General features: G+C 39.8%; 1 protein-coding gene across 2 annotated transcripts; it reads left to right on the top strand.

The window, feature by feature from the left end:
- Positions 1-9027: 9027 nt before the first annotated feature.
- LOC100010451 (glyceraldehyde-3-phosphate dehydrogenase-like) lies at positions 9028-20459 on the top strand. 2 transcript variants are annotated; one of them, XM_056801934.1, is made up of 2 exons: positions 9028-9095; positions 19243-20459. In XM_056801934.1, exon 2 carries the CDS (start codon positions 19275-19277, stop codon positions 20274-20276), a length of 1002 nt encoding a protein of 333 aa, XP_056657912.1. In that variant the 5' UTR covers positions 9028-9095; positions 19243-19274; the 3' UTR covers positions 20277-20459. The 2 variants fall into 2 exon arrangements, with proteins under 2 accessions (XP_056657912.1, XP_056657913.1); XM_056801935.1 differs by lacking the exon at positions 9028-9095 and adding an exon at positions 18216-18340.
- The last annotated feature ends 2738 nt before the right edge of the window (positions 20460-23197 follow it).

Here is a 23197-nt window from a genome sequence, read left to right as displayed (position 1 = left end):
AGTGCACTACAGCTTCTTGGAGTCACAGGTGAGAGTTAGGAGACAGATAGACATCAAAGGTGGATGAGCAGCCTTGAAAAGGATACCAGAGATTTTAATCTTCCCTATTTGTGCCAAGTTAGCGTATGAAACTACCAGAGCCCTGATAAATCTTTCTTGACATTATTATACATGGAAAATACAGAAATATTTTTTCTTTTCCCTATCCACTTTAAGTGAAATAAGAGATAATTAGAATAAGTAAAACAAAAACTTAATTATGAGGCACATTTCTTCAATTGATTTTAATGCAAATAACCATAAATAATTTGATACCTTAATTCACTATTTCTTAATATTAAATCACTGATTAATCCAGCCCTGATTTTGCCACATGGCTCCAATAGAAAATGTATTTTCCAAATATCTTGTATAGCATAACTTTTAGTAAAAATCTTCCCATCAAATGTAAAGGAGGCTTCAGATAGGTTGCTCAGTGGATAGAAAGCTTTCATTCCTATAGAATATTCCCACTGAAATTTTATCCATTTCTAACTTCTAAATAATAAAAAAAATCTTTGCCTTTCTCTGGTGACATAAAAGTTTAGGATAGTTTTATCAAAATTCCTTAAGGGGGCTGATTAGTGCCTCAGTGGATAGAGAACCAGGTTTGGAGATGGGAGGTACTGGGTTCAAATTTGATTTAAATACTTCCTAGCTGTGTGATCCTGGGCATGTTACTTAATTCCAATTGCCTATTCCTTACTGCTCTTTTGCTGTGAAACTGATCATTGTATCAATAATAAGACAGAAGATAAGGGATTAAAAAAAAAGTTCCCTCATTCTAGTGAAAGAGAACTAACACCTAAACTAAAGTTAAATGTTATTTTGCTTTTTCTAAATCCTGTTCTCTCCTTATATCAGCTAATATGAATAACATTGAAAATGGATGATAGTAGCAAAGGAAGAGGTTTGAAAACAGAGGATTTTCAAATATTCCTACAAGGTACTGGAAATCAGGAGAAATGGAAACTGAACAATCAGAGGGAAGAGAACCAAATTAGGACAGTGTCATAGAAGCCCTATCTTTCTGCATCTCTACTTAATTGCTCCTGTTTTCTCATAGTCTGAAAGGATTACATTATTTGAAGTCCCCTGTCTTTTTGTGGTTGGCCCACCTGAGTTTCATATATAGTAGTTTAGTTGTCTAATCTGTCATTCATTCTCTGCACATTTTTTTTAGTAAAATTGTGAGGCATTCCCCCCAATTTATTTATTTATTTAGCTCTCACTTGTGGCTCCCAGTAGCTGCTAGCATGTGGCAGTGGCCACACCCTGGGCAACGGCTTCGACAGGCCGGCTAAACTTTGTGAGGGTAGCCATCGGGTCATCAACCCCTGGTGAACCAGGGCTATGCTCACCCAGCATGTGAAGACTGCTTCGGCCGAACAGACGGAAGAAACCAACAAGAAGGTTCAACGGCTGAGAGGGCGACGCAGCAAAGCACTGTGGAGTGCTTAGGGCGTGTTAGAGCACAAAGGACAACATGGCCATCCAATGCAGCTAAGGAAGTCTCCAGGTGTAACGATTTTTCGTGCCACTGGATCCAGGCTTCCAACGCCGAGAGAGTGGGACTGTCTCTGAGCACCGACTTTTCCACTTAAATCTCCTTCACGCACAAGTATCTTTGTGCACACTCATCTATTCTAACCCCGTCCACCCTCTTCAAGACCTACAGTGATGGGGGAGTGGCAATGCAACAGGTGGAGGTGACCACTGGCAGTTGTAGTCATGATCCTGCACGTAGGCGACCCACGGACCAGTGGTCGCTCAGCCCTGTGGGCAGCAGGGACGTTCGGCAGCATCCTGGGCGACTGAGCAGCCCTCTCTAGGACAGCACTGCTCACCCTAATCTAGGGAGGGGACTAGAAAAGGTGTCCCAAACATTGCGTGCCCTACAAACACCCAGTCAGCACACCGCGACTGGCGGGTCATCCCCTTTAAGTGGTCGAAATCAAAGAAAACAAAATACAAAGAAACTCCTACTAGGAGCATGGAACATCAGGACATTACATGATAGAGAGAATACCCCAAGACCTGAGAGAAGAACAGCTCTAATCGGTAAAGAACTGGCGCGATATAACATCGACATCGCAGCCTTAAGTGAAATACGCTTACCAGAAGAGGGATCACTCAGCCAACCCACCACTGGATACACCTTCTTCTGGAAAGGTAGAGCCTCAAATGAAGACAGAATCCACGGTGTTGGCCTGGCTATCAAGACCAGTTTGCTCAAACAGCTGCCAGACTTGCCTGTGGGCATCAGCGAGAGGCTCATGAAGATCCGTTTGCCTCTCAGCAAAGACCAGTATGCCACAATCATCAGCACATATGCCCCAACACTGACCAGCACAGAGGAGACCATCGAGCAGTTCTACTCTGACCTGAGTGCCATCCTGCACTCAGTGCACACAAATGACAAGTTGATACTACTGGGACACTTCAATGCCCGCGTTGGCCAGGACCATGAAAGATAGAAAGGAGTGCTCGGCAAACACGGCGTGGGCAAAATGAACAACAACGGCCTACTGCTACTCAGCAAATGCTCAGAGTTCGAACTCACCATCACGAATACTGTGTTCAGAATGGCGAACAAATATAAAACAACGTGGATGCACCCAAGATCAAAACAGTGGCATCTCATTGACTACATCATTGTAGTCCGGCGAGACATCCAGGATGTAAAGATCACCAGAGCCATGAGAGGAGCTGAATGCTGGACAGACCACCGATTGGTTAGAGCGACTCTTCAAATGCACATTGTGCCTCGCCATCCAAAATGCACCCAGACAGTTCACGCATTTTACAACGTGAGTCATCTTAGAGATCCATCTTATTTGCAAACATTCCAGTCCTGCCTGGACAACAAGCTCTCTTCCAAGGGACCACTCACTGGAAGCTCAACCGAGAAATGGAACCAGTTCAGAGACACAGTGAAGGAAATATCAAAGGCAGTCCTAGGCCCAAAACAACACAACCACCAGGACTGGTTCGACGAGAACAACACTGCTATTGAAGACCTATTGAGCAAGAAGAACAAAGCCTTTTTGGAGTGGCAAAATAACCCAAACTCTGCTCCTAAAAAGGACAGATTCAAGTCTCTCCAAGCCACGGCGCAGCATGAGATTGGAAGATACAAGACAAATGGTGGGGAAAAAAGGCAGAAGAAATCCAGCGGTTTGCTTATATGCAAAACTATAGACAATTTTTCAGTGCCCTCAAGACTGTCTATGGGCCATCAAAACCCACCACCACTCCCTTGCTATCCTCTGATGGTGACACTCTCATAAAAGATAAAAAAGGCATCAGCAACAGGTGGAAAGAACACTTCATTCAGCTTCGCAACCGACCCTCTTCAGTCGACCAAAGCGCCCTTGACCAGATCCCCCAAAACTGCTCCATTGAACAACTTGACGTCCCTCCTTCAATAGTGGAAGTCCAAATAGCCATTAAACAAAAGAGTGCAGGCAAGGCACCCAGTAAAGACTGGATCCCAACCGAGGTGTACAAGGCCTTGAATGGAAAGGCGCTCCAGGCATTCCACATTGTGCTGACCAGCATATGGGAAGAGGAAGACATGCCCCCAGAACTCAGAGATGCCTCCATCGTAGCCCTATACAAGAACAAAGGCTCACGAGCAGCCTGTGACAACTACAGAGTCATCTCACTACTCTCCACTGCTGGAAAGGTCCTCGCCCATGTTATACTCAACAGACTCCTGTCATCTGTTTCAGAGCAAAACCTGCCTGAATAACAATGTGGCTTCCAACCAGATCGCAGCACCATCAACATGGTCTTCACAGTGAGGCAATTGCAGGAAAAATGCCTTGAGCAGAACCTGAGTCTCTACATTGTCTTCATAGACCTGACAAAGGCGTTCGACACATGAACAGGGATGCATTGTGGGTGATCCTCAGCAAGCTCGGTTACCCAGCAAAATTCATCAAACTGATCCAGCTCTTTCATGTCGACATGACAGGGGAAGTCCTATCTGGTGGAGAGACTTCCAATGGCTTCAACATCTCCAATGGCATGAAACAAGGCTGTGTCCTCGCTCCGGTACTATTCAACCTATACTTCACCCAAGTATTACGACATGCTGTGATGGATCTATACCTGGGCGTCTACATCAAATACCGACTGGATGGCTCACTATTCGATCTTCGCCGCCTGACTGCAAAAACAAAGACAACAGAGAGGCTCATCCTGGAAGCTCTCTTTGCAGATGACTGTGCTCTCATGGCCCACCAAGAAAATCATCTCCAAACCATTGTGGACAGGTTCTCCACCGCAACAAAACTGTTTGGCCTGACTATCAGCCTCAGCACAACAGAGGTGCTGTTCCAACCTGCACCAGGGAGGCCAACGAACCAGCCGTGCATTACAATCGACCGCTCGCAGCTTTCCAACGTCAACACTTTCAAGTACCTGGGCAGCACCATCGCCAACGATGGGTCCCTAGACCACAAGATCAATGCCAGGATCCAAAAGGCCAGCCAGGCACTCGGGCGGCTGCGCTCCAAAGTCCTCCAACACAGCGGTGTAAGCACTGCGACGAAGCTCAAGGTGTACAACGCAGTGGTCCTCAGCTCGCTCCTGTACGGTTGTGAGACACGGACACTGTACCGGAAGCACATGAAGCAGCTGGAGCAATTCCACCAATGCTCCCTCCGGTCAATCATGAGGATCCGATGGCAGGAGCGAATCACTAATCAGGAAGTCCTCAACAGAGCCAACTCCACCAGCATCGAAGTCCTGGTCCTCCAAACCCAGCTACGATGGTCTGGACACGTCATCCGCATGGACCCACAGTGAATACCAAGACAGGTATTCTATGGTGAACTGTCAGCTGGACTCAGGAAACAAGGCCGACCAAGGAAAAGATTCCAGGATCAGCTAAAGTCCAACTTGAAGTGGGCTGGTAGGACACCAAAGCCACTAGAACTCGCTGCCTCTGACAGAAGCAGCTGGCGAACCCACATTAACCAGGCCGCCACCCCCTTTGAAGATGAGCGACGTCGACGTCTTGCCGCTGCGCGTGAACGCCGACACCAGGCCACAACCGCACCTCCCATAACAACTGGCGTCCCAGGCCCCGTGTGCCACAGACTGTGCGCCTCAGCCTTTGGACTCCAAAGCCACATGAGGGTACACTGTAGATGAAACTGCACAAAGACAATAGTCATTCTCGGTCACCGAGAGACTACTATATATATATATATATATATATATGAATAACTCACTGCTATTCAAAAAGATAAAAATGTCTGCTTTCTGGCATCCAATTCATTATTTTTCTTGCATCTCCATCTACCAAGCTGCCAAAAAGTAAAACAGCTAGTGTGGTCATATAATAACACTAGCCTTTATAAATCCCATCTTTCTTTTTCCCCAACCAGAAGAGGGTTTATCAACTGCTTTGCTAAGTTGTTCCAAGCTTCTCCCACTGCCTCTCATGAATACTTTAGCTGAGCATTATGTGAAGCAAAATTTACATTCTCCCATTACCATAGCAACTAGCTGGAGTTTAGATACAAACATTTTCTAAAAAAAAATTACAAAATTCTCAGATTATATCATAAGATGCAAAATCAGATTCAAACAGTTCAGTGATGTTTTCAGATGTAGAAATCAATTTTATTCTTGTGTGCCAAAAGAAAGCATCTTTTGGCATTTGCCATTCATAGACTATAGGAAAAATTTAACATACCCAAGTCATTTTCTTTGGTGGTATTTAGCGTTCTTTTGGGAAAGTTGTAGTTATAGATTATTGCAGTGAGAGGGACTTGGAACTGGTACAATATCGTAATTTACCTTCAACCTGGAACCTTTGGTTTTATTTTTAATAATTCTTTTGAAGCACATAACAACAACAGTATGGAAAATTTAAGCTTTTTGATAAAATAAATACATTAATGAATTAAATTAGACACAGCTAGGGAATCTAGGAGCACTTTAATTAAAATCAATAGAGAAACTAAGTCTATCTAAGCTGAAGTCAGGAAAAGTCAAAAAAGAATGTTGTCTTTAAAGGAGAAAGGTAAGAATTTATAAGGAAAAATGGAAACCTTCCAGGCTACATGTCTCTCAAAAGGAGATGTAGAAGGGGCAGCTGGGTGCCTCAGTGGATTGAGAGCCAGGCCTGGAGATGGGAGGTCCTGGGTTCCATTCTGACCTTAGAAACTTCCTAGCTGTGTGACCCTGGGCAAGTCACTTAACCCCCATTGTCAAGCCCTTACCACTCTTCCAAGATGGAAGGTAAGGGTTAAAAAAAAGGAGATGCAGAATTGTGGATCTTAGCCTACATGTTTGATGCCAAGGTATCTTAACCTGTAGTCTGATGTTTCTCAAGAAAATTCTCCTCCTGAAGCATGTTAGGCTTATTAGGATACAGCATTAATTCTGTTTTGTAAACCACTGGAATGATCTTTATTTCCATAATGCCTTCCACTTGTTCCCCTCCCCGCCAAAAAAAAACCCAATATATCTTCTCCTACTTAATTAAATACACAAAAAGTATTTTATTCATAGAATTATTCTCAATTACTCTGGTTTGTTGTAGTTCAACCATTTTCAGTCATTTCCAACTCCTGATTCTATTTTGGGTTTTCTTGACAGAAATGCTGGACTGGCTTGTCACTGTCTTCTCTAGCTCATTTTACAGATGAGGAAACTGAGGCATACAGGATAAAGTGACTTGCCCAGGACCACAGAGCTAGGAAATGTTGGAGGCTAGATTTGAAGTCTGGTCTTCCTGATTCCAGGCTTAGCACTCTATCCACTTTGCTAACAGCTGCCCTAACAAATCTGGTCACATCATAGAACATGGAGAAAGTTTAAAAAATTGGGAGAGTATCCTTAGTACTTCCAGCTGGTGATCAAAGCTCTCTTTTCTAGATAACAATCCCCAAATATAATTGCATGCTTTGGGTATCAAGTAAGTTCATTGAGAATAGGGAGTCCATCACCCTTATATTTGGATTTCCTTTGCCTAACATTGGATCTCTCACACATGGAAATGCCTGATAAAGTCTTGATAAGGAGTTGATTTCATGTCACAGTTGATATGAAGACTGAAATTATGTCGCAAAATTCCTCAGAATTAAAACCACAAGATAATTGATTTGTGCAGAAATAAAAAAGTATTGATCATTTTGGTTTATCAAAAACATTGTGTTCATGTTTATTTTTATTCCAGTACTGGCTGCCATTTTACACGTTATTTCACTAATACTCCAAACATATTACCGTTATATGGATTAAGTTAGGATGGTAAAGAGCCTTGAATTTATTCAGTATGAGAATGGCTTAAGGGAGAAATAGGTCTGTTTGATTATATCGGTCTCCAAATACTTTGAAGAATAGGGTTTAGACAGGTTCATTTTTCGCTTTGAGGATACAACTAGAACCAATGGGTGTTAAATTGGAAGGAGATAAATGTATCTATCGCCTTGTATTTGAAGTAAAGTGAGACTTCCTAAAATTAAAGATGTGCAAAAGTGAAATGGACTATATCCAAAAGTCGTGAGTCCTCCCTCTCCCCGACTTCATCCATGAAGCTCTTTAACTAAATCTTGAATAACCATTTGTTGGATTTGTTGTAAAGAAAAACCTCCCCCCACACGCACCCCCTCAGGTACAGGTTGGACAAAGTGAGCCTTCTCGCTATGGGATATGCCTAGTTAGCCCTCCTTTGAATTTTCCCCAGCCAGCCCATGTCCTCCCAAACTATGGTGGAGAGCTGACTCCTTTCTTTGCAGAGATGTGGATCAATGAGCAAAGAACACATTGCAAAAACCTGTGAGATTCAGCTATTCCTTAAATTGAATGAACTGATATTTTTCCTATTTATTTTAATTATTTGTCACAAATTTTTACCACAAAACAATTTTAGAGGAGTCTTTGAAACAAGGAGATTTCTGTCCTTATTCTTTTTTTTAACCCTTTACCTTCCATCTCAGAATCAATTCCTTCAAGACTCAACAAACAGCATCATCTATAAAAGATATTGCCCTGGTCCATTTCCTTCCTTCCCTCTGACAGCACTTTGAATTTATAGTGAATATACTCTCTATAAAAGGAGTGATTTGCATGTTGTCTCTGCTATTCAAATATGAGAATCCTGAGGAAAGAAACTATGTTATTGCCTTATTTGTATTCTCAGTTCTTGGCACAATCCTTAACAAATGTATTTGATAAATGCATATTGACTGATTCACTGAAAATTTATAACTTTTTATGGATGTTCTCTTGTCTTTTTCAGTCATGTCCAACTTTTGTGACTTCATTTGGGGTTGTCTTGGCAAAAAAAAATTGGAGTGGTTTGCCATTTCCTTATGTGTTTCTTTTTACAGGTGAGAAAAGTGAGGCAAACTGAGTGAAGTGACTTGCTCAGGGTCACACAGCTAGTAAAAGTCTGAGGCTAGATTTGAATTCAGAAAGATATCAATTCCTAACTAAAAGTCCATCACTTTCATCCACTATGCCACTTGGCTGCCCCTGATACATGGATAAATGCCCCTCAGTATGGATTACAGCAATGAAAAGACTTCCCTCTCACTTTGGAGAACACATTATTTTAGCTACAAATTTTAATGATTTCTCTAAAGTCAATTTTTTTTTCAAAGAAACTTTGTTTGAGAGGGTAGCTAGGAAGCTCAATGGATAGAGAACCCTAGGAAGGTCCTGTGTTCAAATCTAGCCTCAGATACTTTCTGACTATATGACCTTGGGCAAGTCTCTTTACCCCTATTGCCTACCTCTTACCCATCTTCTGCCTTAGAGCCAATATTTAGTATTGATTCTAAGACTCTAAGATGGAAGATAAGGGTTAAAAAAAAAGGAACTTTATACTAAAAGTGATTATGAAGTGGTGATGGTGGGAGGGTGTTACTTCTCTCTGTTGCCATGGTTTTTATCACCTCTTCATTTATTGGACAACAAACTTTGACCAGGCATTTGTGTCATAATTGAGCTGTATGAGGTTCAAGCTGGCAACCTAAAAAAAGTGATTGCAAACTACCAAATCTTTTGGTAGAGTTGCTTACTGCTTCAGGGTGAGTATGAGATTCAATTCCCTTAAAATACTTGATAGGTAATATGCAAAATGGGGAAAAAAAGATGGTGAATGTGATCTGCCATTGTTTCTGGGACAACTGGTGAATAGATGGGTCCGGTTGACGGGCTCTTGACTGTTCTTAATCATCTTTTAACCCTAACGATCCTTCTGTTCCCTGGAAATCAGAGTCCATTAGGGATTTCATTTTGTTATTTTTCAGCCTTTCTGTTGTCCCTGACTCTTCTTCATCCCTTTGGTGAATTAAACTGTCCAAGAACTTTTCTTGACAAAAATGTTTGAGTGGTTTCCCAATTCCTTCTTCAGCAGATTAAGGCAAACAAAAGTTAAATGACTTGCCCAGGATCACACAGATAATACCTGTCTGAGGCAGATTGCAATACTCAGATTTTCCTGACTCCATGTCACTGATGTATCCACTGTGCCACTTAGCTGTCTCGCTGCTCTGCAATCTATTCCATAGCCTTGGCTTAATCAGAATGTCTATTAAAAATGGCATCTGAATCAGTGAAGGAAATAGATTATTCCACAAAAGAGAAAAAGATGAGTTTCATTTACGAATGAGGACTTAACTAGAAGCTTATATAGTACAGTATAGGGGAGGGACAGACAGAGAGACAGACATACAGACAGAGAGACAGACACAGAGACAGAGAAGTCTTTGACCTTCATCCTGTGATACCCTACAGTAAAAAAGATAAGAATTTGTGCATAGTAGAGAACAGAATAGATGCTATTATAAAATAGAAATAAAGATAAGTTTGAAGAAAAGAGAACAGGAAAAGGAAAGAAAATATGAGAGAAAAAAATTGTTCAATTGCTTGCTTTCTAGGTCCAGAAAAGAAACTAGGCTGAACAAACTGGGACTTAATTTAAAGAATTTTTTGTTCTTTTGCATTTTAAAAAATCTACAATTTTTTTAAATCTGTGACTTAGATGGAATGATAATCAATTCTATAGATGTTAGGAAAGGACAGCTAACACAATGGATCACATGTGGCAGGATCCAAAAGGATTCTGGGCAAGCTAGAACATCTAATAAGTTTTAATTCAATAAGGGTCAAAGCACCTTCATAAGTAAAAGATGGATGGAGTATGTAGCTAAGCAGTAGTTTTACAAGAAAAAAAGAAAAAATGATTTTTCTTTTTTTAATGGACCACAATAAAAATATATGGCAATATTATTCTTATGTGACCATCAAAAAACTCACGTAAATTTTAGGATGCATCGAGAGACAAAAACAAAGACTAAGGAATGGAATATCACACTATACTTTAGTGAAGGGAGGGCACATCTGAAGTATTGCTTATAGTTCTGGATATTAATTATAAGAAAGATGCTGATGAACTAGAGGTTATCCAGTGGTGACGAAGCAGATTATATCTTGAGATTAAATACCATCTAATGATCATAGACTACATAGGATCCTGTGAAGAAATTGGGGATGGTTAGCTTAAGGGGGAAAGAGTTCTCAGATGGAACAAGTGTTGGAAGTACTCTCACATGATAAGAGGAAATTATCTTTCTTTGACCTAATTCAACAGGGAAGGAAAACCTAGGGGAATGAATGAATGAATGAATGAATGAATGAATGAATGAATGGATATAAGCTGCAAAGAGGAAAATTTAAGCTTTATGAAAGGGGAAACTTACTAACAATTAGTGCTTTCCATAAATAGAATGGGCTGCCTCTGGATATAGAGGATCCATCCCTCCTCTCTTGAGAGTCTTTAAACAAACTCTGTAGGCAGATTACAAAGAGATTTTTTTTCCTTCTGAAAAGACACAAAAAATGTGGTTTCTGATGTCTTTTCCCATAAAGAAAAACATGTGATATTTCTCTAATTTTAGGTTGAAGAAAATTTGTTCATATGCATTGATGGAGAATGTTTTCTCATATAGGAATTCTATCAATGAAATTATAGCTCCAGAAATTCCTAGTCATCATATTCTAGATATATTTATCAACTAGTTTATCAATTACCTTCTTATTATATGGACCTGATCTCTCTCCATTCTTTGCAGAGGTAGGAGACCATGGGTGTAGAGCATTGGGTATACCCTTGTCCCTCAATATTGTGCAAAGAAATAGAATTCCTATTCTAACATGTGGCACTGAGAACTGAAGACAGTACTCTGGATGCCATCTTGGTGACATCAGAGAAAAGTGAGACAGGAATGTCTAGTCTAATACAACTTCCGTTTATGTCTGCTGAGATTTATGAATCTTTGTAGATGACAGCAAAGAAAAGAGCTTTCCTCACACCTATAACCCTAATCTATCTGAATGTTGTGTCATAGGGAGAGATGATATGAAATGAAATTTTGCCTCCAAAGATTTTTGTCCTAAGCGAGTGGGGTCTAGGGATCAGCCTAGAGTTGGGAAGATTCTTCTTCCTGATCAAATATGGCCCCAGGCACTTACTCATTGTGTTTCCCCTGGCTAAGTCATTTAACCCTGTTTGCCTCAGTTTCCTCATCTGTAAAATGATGTAGAGAAATAAATGGCAAGCCACTTCAGCACCTCTGCCAGAAAACTCAGCCAAGTGATGACTGGGGGACCCAAATGGGTCATGGAGAGTCGAACATGACTGAAAAATGACTGAGGAGGAAAGTAGATAATTGCCCAGATACTATGGTGACTGTAAGCTCTTCATTCATTGGACAACTAATATAGAAAAGACCTTTCATGTCATAATTGATTTCTATAAAACTGAGACCAATGACCTTGGGGAGAGGGAAGGGAGGGTTTATAAGCCTTAATATTATGCACTGGGGATGCTTGGTAAATACACCCAGTATAAGGAGAAAATATGAAGTTCATTTTGCTTAAAATCATTGCCTGTTTAAGATCCAAAATAAGATCAATTTATGAGAGACTTTTTTTGAGAATATCAATTAATAAATACGTGAAAAATCTGCTACAGGGGGAGGCAGAGAGAACCTCCTGCTGACCTTCCATTTAAATCTTCTCCATCCTCACTTTCTGACAAAATGCTGAACACGTACTCAAAAAGTCATTGATCCAATAAGCACCAAATGTACTAAATACCTACTATGTGCAAAGCACTTTTAGGCTCTGAGGACAAGAAGACAAAAGTAAAACCATTACTGAAACAAAACTCTTTCCCCCACTGAGCTTATGTACCATCAGTGGAAATGTGGACATACAAGAATATGCAAAATTATAGAAAAAATAAATTTGAATAAAGTAGAAGCATCAGTCAGGGCGGGAGGAAATGGGTAAAGGAGAGAATAGATCTAGAAAGTCTCCAGGTAGGGAAGAGTCTTTAAACTAAGTTTTGAATGAACTATGAGCTAGGGAAGGAAGGCATTCCAGTTTCAGGGGGCCAGCTTGAGGGAAAAAAGTCACAGAGACCCAGGATTGCAGACCCAGGGTTTTACCTTGTCTTTTTGAAGCCAAATGCACCATTCCAGTCTCCAGAATCGTCCTTAGACTCTTTTCACTACTCCATAGTAGTTCCATCCCTTCTCCTTTTCTAGGGAGCGTTTGCTCATCATCTCAATTTAACAGCAATTAGAATCTAGAAAGGACTCTGATGAACACAATCAGTAAGAATCCAGGCACTGTGCTGGGCACTGGACAGCCCTCAGATGTACAAGCTTAGTATAAACAAAAATGATCAATTGGGAGGACCTTGAAGTCCCCACAAAGCATCTGAGCTTTCTTTTCTCTATTGTTTTCAACCTATTTTTTTCCTCTAAAAAGCATCAAATAACTAATTTTTGCAATTGCACCTACAAAAGTTTGTTTTTCCATAAGGATATTTAGATTCTGTCAAGGCTCAGCATAGAGTGAGATTGCCTCTTGCTATGAAGACTTTCCTGATGCAAGCTGGCTGTGGGGGTTCCCGTCTTCCTCAAATCATCTTTGTACTTAATTCTTTATTATGTTATGGTCTCCACAAACAAACAAAGAAACAAAAATCAAAGGAAAGGAAGGCTCCCAACTTCTCCAGGAGTTTCTCTATGGAGGATTTATGGACAATGTAGAAAGAACCATATTAGATGCGAAAACATAAGATGCAAGTCAATGTCTGTAACATACTCTTTTCCTTAATTATATATTAAAACTATGTCGTTGTTGTTCAGTTGTTTTTTATTTGTGTTCAAATCTTCATGACCTCATTTGGGGTTTTCTTGGCAGAAATACTGGAGTGGTTTGTCATTCCCTTCTCTAGCTCATTTTACAGATGAGGAAACTGAGGCAAATTGAATTAAGTGTCTTTCCCAGGATCACCCAGGTAGTAAGTGTCTGAAGTGGGATTTGTACTAAGGAAGATGAGTCTTCCTGCCAGGTCTACACTCTATCCAATGGGACACTTAACTGTGCTCTTAATTTTTAGTTATATTTGCATTTTATATTTCCCACCAGAGTACAAATTGCTTTTGGTTTAAGGGTTATTTTCATTTACCATCTGTGTACCCCCAGAGCCTAGCACAGTAGGTACTTCATAAATATTTATTGAATTAAAATAAATAAACATATATTTCAAGAAATCAGTTTGAAGGAAACAAAGGTTTCTAAGAGGCAAATATATGGTGGAGTGCCTCTCAGGTATTGATATTAGCCTTTGCTGTGAGATATAGAATCATGTTTGAGAAATAGCAAGAAAGTCCTTGACTGGTAAAGAATGTCTATGTGTGGAAAGATGGGTTGAACATAGGTTGTGAAGAGTTTCAAGTACCTAACCAGGGGAGAATAATATTAAGCATGATGGCAATGGGGAGCCACTGAAGTTTATTGAACACAGGAGTGACCTTGTCAAATTTGTACTTCAAGAAAAACACTTGGAAAGCTCTAGGAAGGATGGATTGGAATGAGAAGATCAATGAAGAAGCTATTGTCACAGGTTAGGGGCAAGTGATGAGCACCTGAACTAAGGTAGAGTCTTGTGAGGCAAAAGAAGGAAAGAAATGGAAACAAGGTTTAGAAACCAAGAATGTTGAGTTCCAAAGAGAAGGGGGCATGAGGAGAACCCCAAAAAGAGGGGCTCAATCAGAGATAAAAAAAAATAGGCTTGATGTTTTTGGTCTCACTAGGTTTGGTCTGCTGTTCCATACACCATATTTTTGGGGGTAAAATTGCTTTTGCCCATCAAGGTCAGCCCAATCTGGACAGTTGTTCCATTCTTCCCATTATTTACAATTGCTATAAAGATTCCCCGCTGCCTACTACCAGTATATCAATTTCTACGCCTTCTGCAAAGTCAAGGATTCCAAAGCACAGTACGCTTGCAGGGAGGATCCATTAATCATTTCCATCAACCATAGCAAAGGGGTGACTAAGTGTTGGCTACACAAAACATTTGATTTCCCCAGCTGGATTCCCTGACAGTGTCTTCTCTGTACATAACACTTGTCACAGTGGTTTAACCGCAGCTTTAAAATGCATTTATTTGTGCCTCAAGCTAGCAGGCGATCTTGCTTGTTAGTTCTTCCTTCACCAACTGAGAAGAGGAGGTAGGAAAAGGTGAGCTGTTAAAATGCTAGCCCCAACTAAATGGACAAACTGGTGTCCTGATAAAATGGGAGGCTAAGACATGATTTCATCTGTAGGCTCTTATTATTTCATTTCTAATCTCCCTAACTAGGTCAGCGAAGGCAGGATTCTGCCCTAGGACAGAAAATTTGGGGGGCTCTGAGTTAACACCTTCCTCCTTTGTCCCAAACACCCTGCCCCTAAAAGCAAAAACAACACCTTCTTCCATTGCAAATTCCTTTGCCCCCTGCAATCCTTGTCATGCCAGCTTCTTATTGCCCCCAAAACTTTTTGCTTTCTTGCCCTGACCAATTCCTCCTGGGGTGGAAGCAAGATAGAAACTTCCAAGACATCCATCCCAGGGTTTACTTCCTCTCCATCCCCAAAGAGCATCCCCTTAAAATCTCTTGGCCTTATCAGGATTCCTTTTCCTAACTGGAGGAGTTAGATAAGACAGGATAAGCCCTTGTTTAAATCTGTTATCCTATCATCTTAATGACTTAACCAATTATTTCAACTATAAAATGGAGTTGAATGAAATGATCAGTGGTTTCCCTTTAGTGGTACATTCCTCAACTGCCTGTATGTTATATATATATATATATATATATATATATATATATATATATATATATATATATGTGTGTGTGTGTGTGTGTGTGTGTGTGTGTGTGTGTGTGTGTGTGTGTGTGTGTATTTATTTATTTATTTATTTATTTATTTGTGTGTGTGTGTGTGTGTGTGTGTGTGTGTGTGTGTGTGTGTAAGGGTGCTAAGGGTCCATGAGACTTTTATCTATGATGGTATTGCTTTTAAACAATTAAAGAGAAAGAACACTTGATAATGATTTGTAAAATCCCATGAATCTTAGTGGCTTGCCTTGTCTTTACTCTGAGTAGCCTATCCATTCTAATAAAGTTCTAAAAGAAAAAGAAATATGTATATATATATATATATATATATATATATATATATATATATATATATATATACCCTTTCCTCCTATCTTAAAATCAATACTGTGTATTGGTTCCAAGACAGAAGAGCAGTAAAGGTTAGGTAATAGAAGATAGGTGACTTGCCCAAGGTCACACAGCTAGGAAATATCTATGCTCCAATTTGAATGCAAGATCTCTTGTCTCTAAGCCTGGCTCTCAATCTACTCAGCCACCTAGCTACCCCCAATCTCTTAAACTCATTATGTCCAAAACAAAACCAATAATTTTTCTTTTTTATTTTTTCATGAAATAGATAATTCATTCCACTAATGTTTTATTTCCCCCAATTACATTTAAAGACTTTTTTTTTTTTTACAAATTCTCTAATGATTATATTTCTCCTTAATTTCTCCCCTCTCTCCCACCTTCTCTATGAAGGTAGAGGACAATACCATTCTCCTACTCCCTCAGTCATTCTGGACTCCTCACTCTCTCTCCTTTCTCACATCCAAGCTATTGTCAAGACCTGTTATTCACCTCTGTAGCCTCTCTTGTATATTCTCTACTGGTGTAGGACTCCTTTTCCTCATAGCTGGACTATTGCAATAGCTGCTGTTGGACCTCTTTGCCTCCCGTCTTCTCCTGCTCCAAACCATCCTGCATTCAGGCAGTAGAATGATTCTCTAAAGTTCAGTTCCAATCACACATCACCCTTACTCAGCAAACTCCAGTGGCTCCCAATTGCCTCCAGAATCCTATACAAACTGCTTCTGTTTGACAAAATCTCTTATTACCTGTTCCTCTCCTAGTCTTCCATCTTCTTAAACCTTACTAACACACACATATCTTTTTTTGATCCAGTGAAACTGTTCTGTGAAAAACACAGTGCTGTCTCTTACCCTCAGGCATTTTCTCTGATTGTCCACCATGCCTGGAAAGAACCTTTTCCTTCACTCAGATTCCTGATCCCCTCCCTGGGGAAAAAAATATCATCATCTTTTACTGGAAGCCTTCCTGAAACCCTCTTAATTATAATGAGTGCCTTTTATCCTACATAGACCTTATTTTTTATATACTTTATTTATCTACATGTTGTCTCTTCCATTAGATCGTAAGCTCCTGGAGGGAAGAGATTATCTTTTGTCTTCTTCTGTATATTCGAGAGCTTAGCGCAGGTCCAGGTACACAGCAGGGATTTATTAAATATTTACTGATTCATGGGGTTTGCAAAACCCTATGAGATTCTTGACAATAGTCCAAAGAGTTTTGCTAAAGAGTCAAAAGGAGTCATAAATTGAATTGTGAAGAGTATTATGGAAAATGTTAAATTACAGTGGAAGTTCCCAATACAATTTTGGGGGGCTTACAGAACAAAAATCCTTGGGAACCACTCACCTAGGTGATGACTCCATGGTCCCTTCCATCGCTAATCTCTTATCTAAGGAAACCCCCTCAGATTTCAGAGAGAATGGAAAGGGTCAACAGACTCTATAAGCTGATCTACAATTCATTCTCATTCTTTTTGGGGCTCCCTTTGAAAGCATTCTTCTTCCAGATATTTAAACACATTATATGCCTGTTGACAGCACTCGCTGCCCTTTATTAGACTGGAAACAATTAAGATTACTAGATAATAAGAATAATCAGGTCAAATAGGAAATTACCTAAATTTTCTTCTCTGGAGAGAGGTGAGTTCCTCCCTGGTCTGACATGACTTAACTGGCTCCTCTCAATTCCTTCCATATACTATTTTCCTCATCAATATTTTGTAATGTATTAAGATCTTCTCACCCCACATGGAGTCTACCCAACCCTTCTAATATATTTAGGGGCTCATTTATGCCAGTGGTTCAGGTACATTTCCCCTCTTGTCTTACAATACAGAAGCTCTGAGTCTTATCGTTAGTCAGGAAATTTCTACAGCTTTAGAATAGCAGAATTTCATAGTTGGAAGGAATTTCCTTGGTTATCCAGTCTAAATTCATTTTGGGGGTGAGGAGCTCTCTTTTCAATACTACACAAAAGTACCCCCTTTGCCTGTGATTGAAGACCTCAAAAAAGTGAGAATTCTTCAGAGTAGCTTCTTCTGCTTTGTAAAGGACAAAGAGAAGAAAGGAAGGAAACATATTACACATTTATTATGTGCCAGGCACCATAGAAGGTCCTTTGTAAATATCTCAACAGCATTGGGAGGTAGGTGCTATTATTACCATCTTCTTGAGGGTGCAGGGGCAAACGGAGGTAATGTCACACAGCTACTTAGGATCTGAGGTCACATTTGAACTTAGGTCTTCCTGACTGAGGGCACAAACCTCTCCCACTATACTACGTAACTACCTCTAGCTCTAATTGTTTGAAAGTCTTTATTATATTGAACTGGAATGTGCCTCCCTGAAAATTCATCCCATTGATTGATCTTAGTTCACTTCATTGAGAACAAACAGAAGAAGATCCAATACTTCCATAGATCAATCCAATAAATGCAGGACCAGCATTCCCACAAACACACTCTTCCCCATCTTCAAATCTTATTTGATTCATGGTAGAAGTGGATTGTGCAAGGAAAATTATATTCATCTCTTTTTTCCTTCTTGCATTTTGACTCCTATCCTCCCTTTCTCCTTTTCATTCTCCTCCTCTTTAGGGGATGGAGAGCTCTATGGGTGATTGTCTATGAGATGATTTTGCTTAGGAGAAGAGGACCAGAATCCACCCTCTCCCACTAGAGTTACAGTCAGACAATTCTTAACATCACCAGACTGCATCCAACATTATGACTTGGGGTGAGAAATAGAGGAAGTAGCAAGAATTCAGATCTGTGTTTGATGACGGTTCAACATTTCCTCTGCATAGAGATAAGCATAGACTCTTGTGATATTATCATGTTTCAAAAACCTGGTCTTCCATTGTGTGGGTACTCTCTTCAGTGCCCCATTTTGACTTGAGCATATATATGAGCTCTGAAAACAAAAGGTCACTACTCTACCATTCATGTTGGTGATGAGAATGGTTTTTCAAACAACAGATAGACCATATATCAACAAGTTGTTAGCTGAGAACTCACACGGGATCTACCAAACTTGTGAGGACCAGGGGCTAAATTCATACCAATATATGAAGCTTTAGGGAAGGATTCATTGGATTAGATCCAAAGCGTAAGCTAATTAATTACTTCCAAGCACCCAGTTACTATAGTTGACCACCTAATACAGGAACAAGAGCCCTGGTCTGGGGCTCAAGAGACCCAAATTCTAATCTCAATTCTGACATTATATTGTGGAACAATTTTTACCAAGTTGGCCTTGGCTTTCTTCTCATTAAGATATCATCTTGGACTGTAGAGATAGTATTGCATAATACAATGATTGCTGGCTACGGAACCAAAGGATCGGGTTCTAATCCAAGCTCTTATTACATCTGTGGCTTAAATGGGTCTCATTTTCCTCAATTAAAAAATGAAGAGTTGTATTAGATGAACTCAAAGTTCTTTTCTAATTCTCATTCTATGATTTTTCTCATTTTATGACTAAATCTGAAGTCCCTCCTAGATCTAATAAGTTCACATGTTGTATTTTTATTACTCTAATAACATGCTCATTTAAATCTGCTTTAAAACTTGGCTCATTTTTATATTTAAAGATTACTTACAAATAAATCATCATTTTTTTTCTGTTTCTTTCTCTAGCTCATTGCCAGTAGAAGTGTTTCCAAAGCAGGATGGTGAAGGTTGGAATCAACGGATTTGGCCGTATCGGGCGCCTGGTAGCCAGGGTTGCATTTACAACAAACAAAGTGGAAATTGTAGCAATTAATGATCCTTTCCTTGATGTAAACTGTATGGCTTACTTACTCAAGTTTGATTCCACACATGGCAAATTTAATGGCACTGTCAAACCTGAAAATGAGAAACTCAATGTAAATGGAAGATCTATCGCTGTTTACCAGGAAAAGGATCCTGCCAAAATAAAATGGTCAACTGCTGGTGCTGATTATGTCTTAGAATCTACGGGTGCCTTTACTACCATGGAGAAAGCTAAGGCTCATTTGAACGGGGGCTGCAAACGAGTCATCATTTCTGCCCCTTCAGATGATGCTCCTATGTACGTGATGGGAGTAAACCACGAGACCTATAATAATTCACATACGGTAGTCAGTAATGCTTCCTGTACTACCAACTGTTTGGCCCCTATAGCCAAGGTCCTCCATGAGAACTTTGGTATTGTGGAAGGACTCATGACTACGATCCATGCCATAACTGCTACCCAGAAGACCGTAGATGGTCCTTCTGGCAAAAAGTGGCGGGACGGCCGTGGAGCTGGCCAGAACATCATTCCTGCTGCCACAGGTGCTGCTAAGGCTGTGGGCAAAGTCCTCCCTGAGCTTAATGGCAAACTCACTGGCATGGCCTTCCGAGTTCCTGTTCCCAATGTGTCAGTTGTAGATCTGACCTGCCGCCTGGAGAAACCTACCAAATATGAAGACATCAAGAGGGTGATGAAAAACGCATCAGAGGGATATCTGAAGGGTATCCTGGGCTATACAGAAGAACAAGTTGTGTCCACTGATTTCATTGGTGACCCTAATTCTTCCATTTTTGATGCTGAGGCTGGTATAGCCCTCAATGACTATTTTGTTAAAATCATTTCCTGGTATGATAATGAATATGGTTATAGTAACCGTCTGGTAGATCTCATAGCCTATATGTCCACCAAGGAATAAGACAAAGAAGCTGTGGATCTTCAAGAGAAAATTAGTGCCCTGCAGCCTAGGTGTCCCTAGACCTAGTACTTCTCTAGAACTAATGTGCTCAGTCCAAGGCAGTCATGCCCCCCATGTTAATAGAGGGGAGAAAGCATTGAGTCCTGTACCCTCTAACATCAATAAAGTCAGCGCTGTACCCAATTGGAAAACAAAAATTGTTCTGTGCAGAGAGGACTGTAGGTGAAATTGTGTCAAGGGTGATATGGGTGGAAGCAATGTTCATTTCCTCTTTCCCCTTTCTTTGTGTCTTAAGCCTCTTTTTCAACTACTTATTAAAATTTCTTTTCCTGGAATGTCTTCTCCCCACTCCTCACCCTCTTTTCTAACATAAAAATTTGGTTTCAGGTACTTTATTTTTACGTTGGGTCACAAATGGTTAATACTAGCTCAGTTCATAATCCTGCCATTCTTTAAACGTCCACCCAGATCAGAGTCATACTCAAAAGGGATGAATGAAACACGAACCTGGGACATTTTAGGCATTCCACTTGAGTCAGCTTGTTAGGGGAGATGGGTTAATTAATGACTCAACATGCATTGTGCTATATTGGGCACTGGAATAAAAGACAAAATAAAGATTTCTTGTTGTCAAGGAGCTTATATTCTATCAGAGAAAATAATGTTAGACAAACATACAAAATATGCAAAATAATTATAAAGTAGAATTGTTACAAAGAGGGCACTAGTAATGGGAGGTTCAGGATATCCCCATTTTATTGATTTCATACCTTCAGAAGCTGTCAGGCTAATAACTGGTTCTAACTATGATTCACAATCCTTTTAATGAGTCATTTCTGAGATGGTCTGGATCTACAATATATAATATGATCTTTGAAAAAGAATGCCAATTTATAAAAATAATGAACATTTCTAATTGGTTTGAAGTAGACTGGTAGGTATAGTTCTTGGCTTCAAAGCCAAGAACTCTTGGGTTCAAGCCTTGTCTCTATGACATATTGGTCCTGAAAAAGTCACTTCCATGTTCTAGGCAACTCGCTTAACTTTTAATTACAAAGGATAAAAACAATCTGAATTGGGAAAGGGAGATAGATTATTATTCTCAAAACTCTCTATACCAATAAAATCATATATCTAGTGGCTATTTCTAGACCTAAGTCCAGTTATTAAGGGAACCCTGACTTCTTTTTAAATTCTAACTAAAATCACATATACAAGAAAATTCTGTTGGCTTCCTTTTGTGCATCATTTCCTATTGATCCCATATGTAGCCTATTTGGTAAATATTTGTTTGTCTACATCTGTCTTCTCCCATTAGATTGTAAGCTTTTTAAGGGTGGGGACTATCTTTTGCCTCTCTTTGTATGTCAGTGCCTAACATATAATAGTTGTTCAATGAAAGTTTATTGGTTGATTTTTCCCAACTTTCATTTTACAAAGGAGGAAAGTGATGCCCCAAAGTTAGTGATGTGTGGAAAGCTACTAGAGAAGGTTCTTTCATCTCTCACTAAAACTGAGATTCAGAGGAAGACCAAATCCCTGAGTCTTATAGACAATTAGAACTGAAAAGGACCTTAGAGATCACCTTGGATAACTCCCTCATTTTACAGAGAAAGAAATAGGTAGACTGAAACCAAATTTTCCTGAATTCTAATCCCACACTCTTCCATCTAAGTGGTTGAGATGTAGCCTCTCTCAGGAATACAGGACCTATCTACTTCAGTTTCCTCATCACTAAAGGAAGGAGGATAATGGACCTATTTTGAAAGGTAGGTATGATGATAAAATAAGAAAATCATTATTAAAAAGCTTTATTAACTTTAATTATGTATGTGTGTTTTATATATATTCACTATTACTAAGGATAATTATTGGAAACATTTCAACCCTATCAACCATGATCATGGCTGAAGATTATCACTCCATAATGTGATGTAAGGGCTACAGGACTTGGAAGTCCCCAACAAACTGGATTCAAGTCATATCTTTGACATTTCAAAGCTATGTGACTCTTAGAGAATCATTTTTCATCTCTGAGCCAATGACTGCCGCCATTTATACTGACAATATCTTGCTTGTATTTAGGTTTTTTTATGCTATCTTCCTCATCAGCTTTAACTCCCTGATGGCAAAAACATCTTTCTTCCCTCTATCTTCATGGGAGAAATCCTTAGCTAGTAAGCATCCAGGTCACTAGACATATGGATATGAATAAATAAATGATGGTGATCAGAGAGAAGGAAAGAAGGAGAAATAGCCTTCCTTCTACTGTTAGCCAGAGCTATCATGAGCCATTTTTCCACATGCAAAACATGTTTAAGAGATATTATATTCAGAGTGGCTCAGGAGGAGGAAGAGGATTCTGAGAGGACTCTAATGAGATAGAGCAAGATCCAGGGAGGACAGGAAGTGTTTGTCAAGATGCTGCTTTTGGCACCCCTCCATATTCTCCACAAGAAAATGACACTCGCTTGCACCTTAGTTGTCGCCATACTAATGGCTGATTCCTAAGGTAATCTGATTGTGCCTCTGTGGATGAACTCATAGGCCAGGAAAGGATAAGTATTGGCAGAACTGGGGATGGAGCTGATTCTGATTTCTCACTGACAATGATGAATCACCTGGTATTGTAAATCCTATAGAATCAATGGCACGAAACAGTCACCCTACACATACAGTTCTGCCTAATGAGTTAAACGAATTTCCATACTGAGTCCACACACTTTGACCAGGTTAGCTATACTCAAATTGGGTAAAATATGGCCTTTTAGTTATTCATCCACATCTCATTCAGGAGTCAAAAATATTCAGTTTAACAATAGAGAGTGGGGCCCCAAATTAGATTCATACTGTGCAATAAGTCAAGAATAAATCATTGCGCAAACTTGTTCAATTCCTGGCAAATGTTTTCACATCAGCAT

The sequence above is a fragment of the Monodelphis domestica genome, chromosome 6 (genome assembly GCF_027887165.1).
Source record: "Monodelphis domestica isolate mMonDom1 chromosome 6, mMonDom1.pri, whole genome shotgun sequence".
In the NCBI taxonomy this organism is placed as follows: Eukaryota; Metazoa; Chordata; class Mammalia; order Didelphimorphia; family Didelphidae; genus Monodelphis; species Monodelphis domestica.
The sequence above is the reverse complement of the archived record's forward strand: the minus strand, read 5'-3'. Positions and strand labels throughout refer to the sequence as shown.

Bases quoted from the DNA above. Each gene is read 5' to 3' on its own strand.
- LOC100010451 (XM_056801934.1), top strand. From the start codon at position 19,275: ATGGTGAAGGTTGGAATCAACGGATTTGGCCGTATCGGGCGCCTGGTA.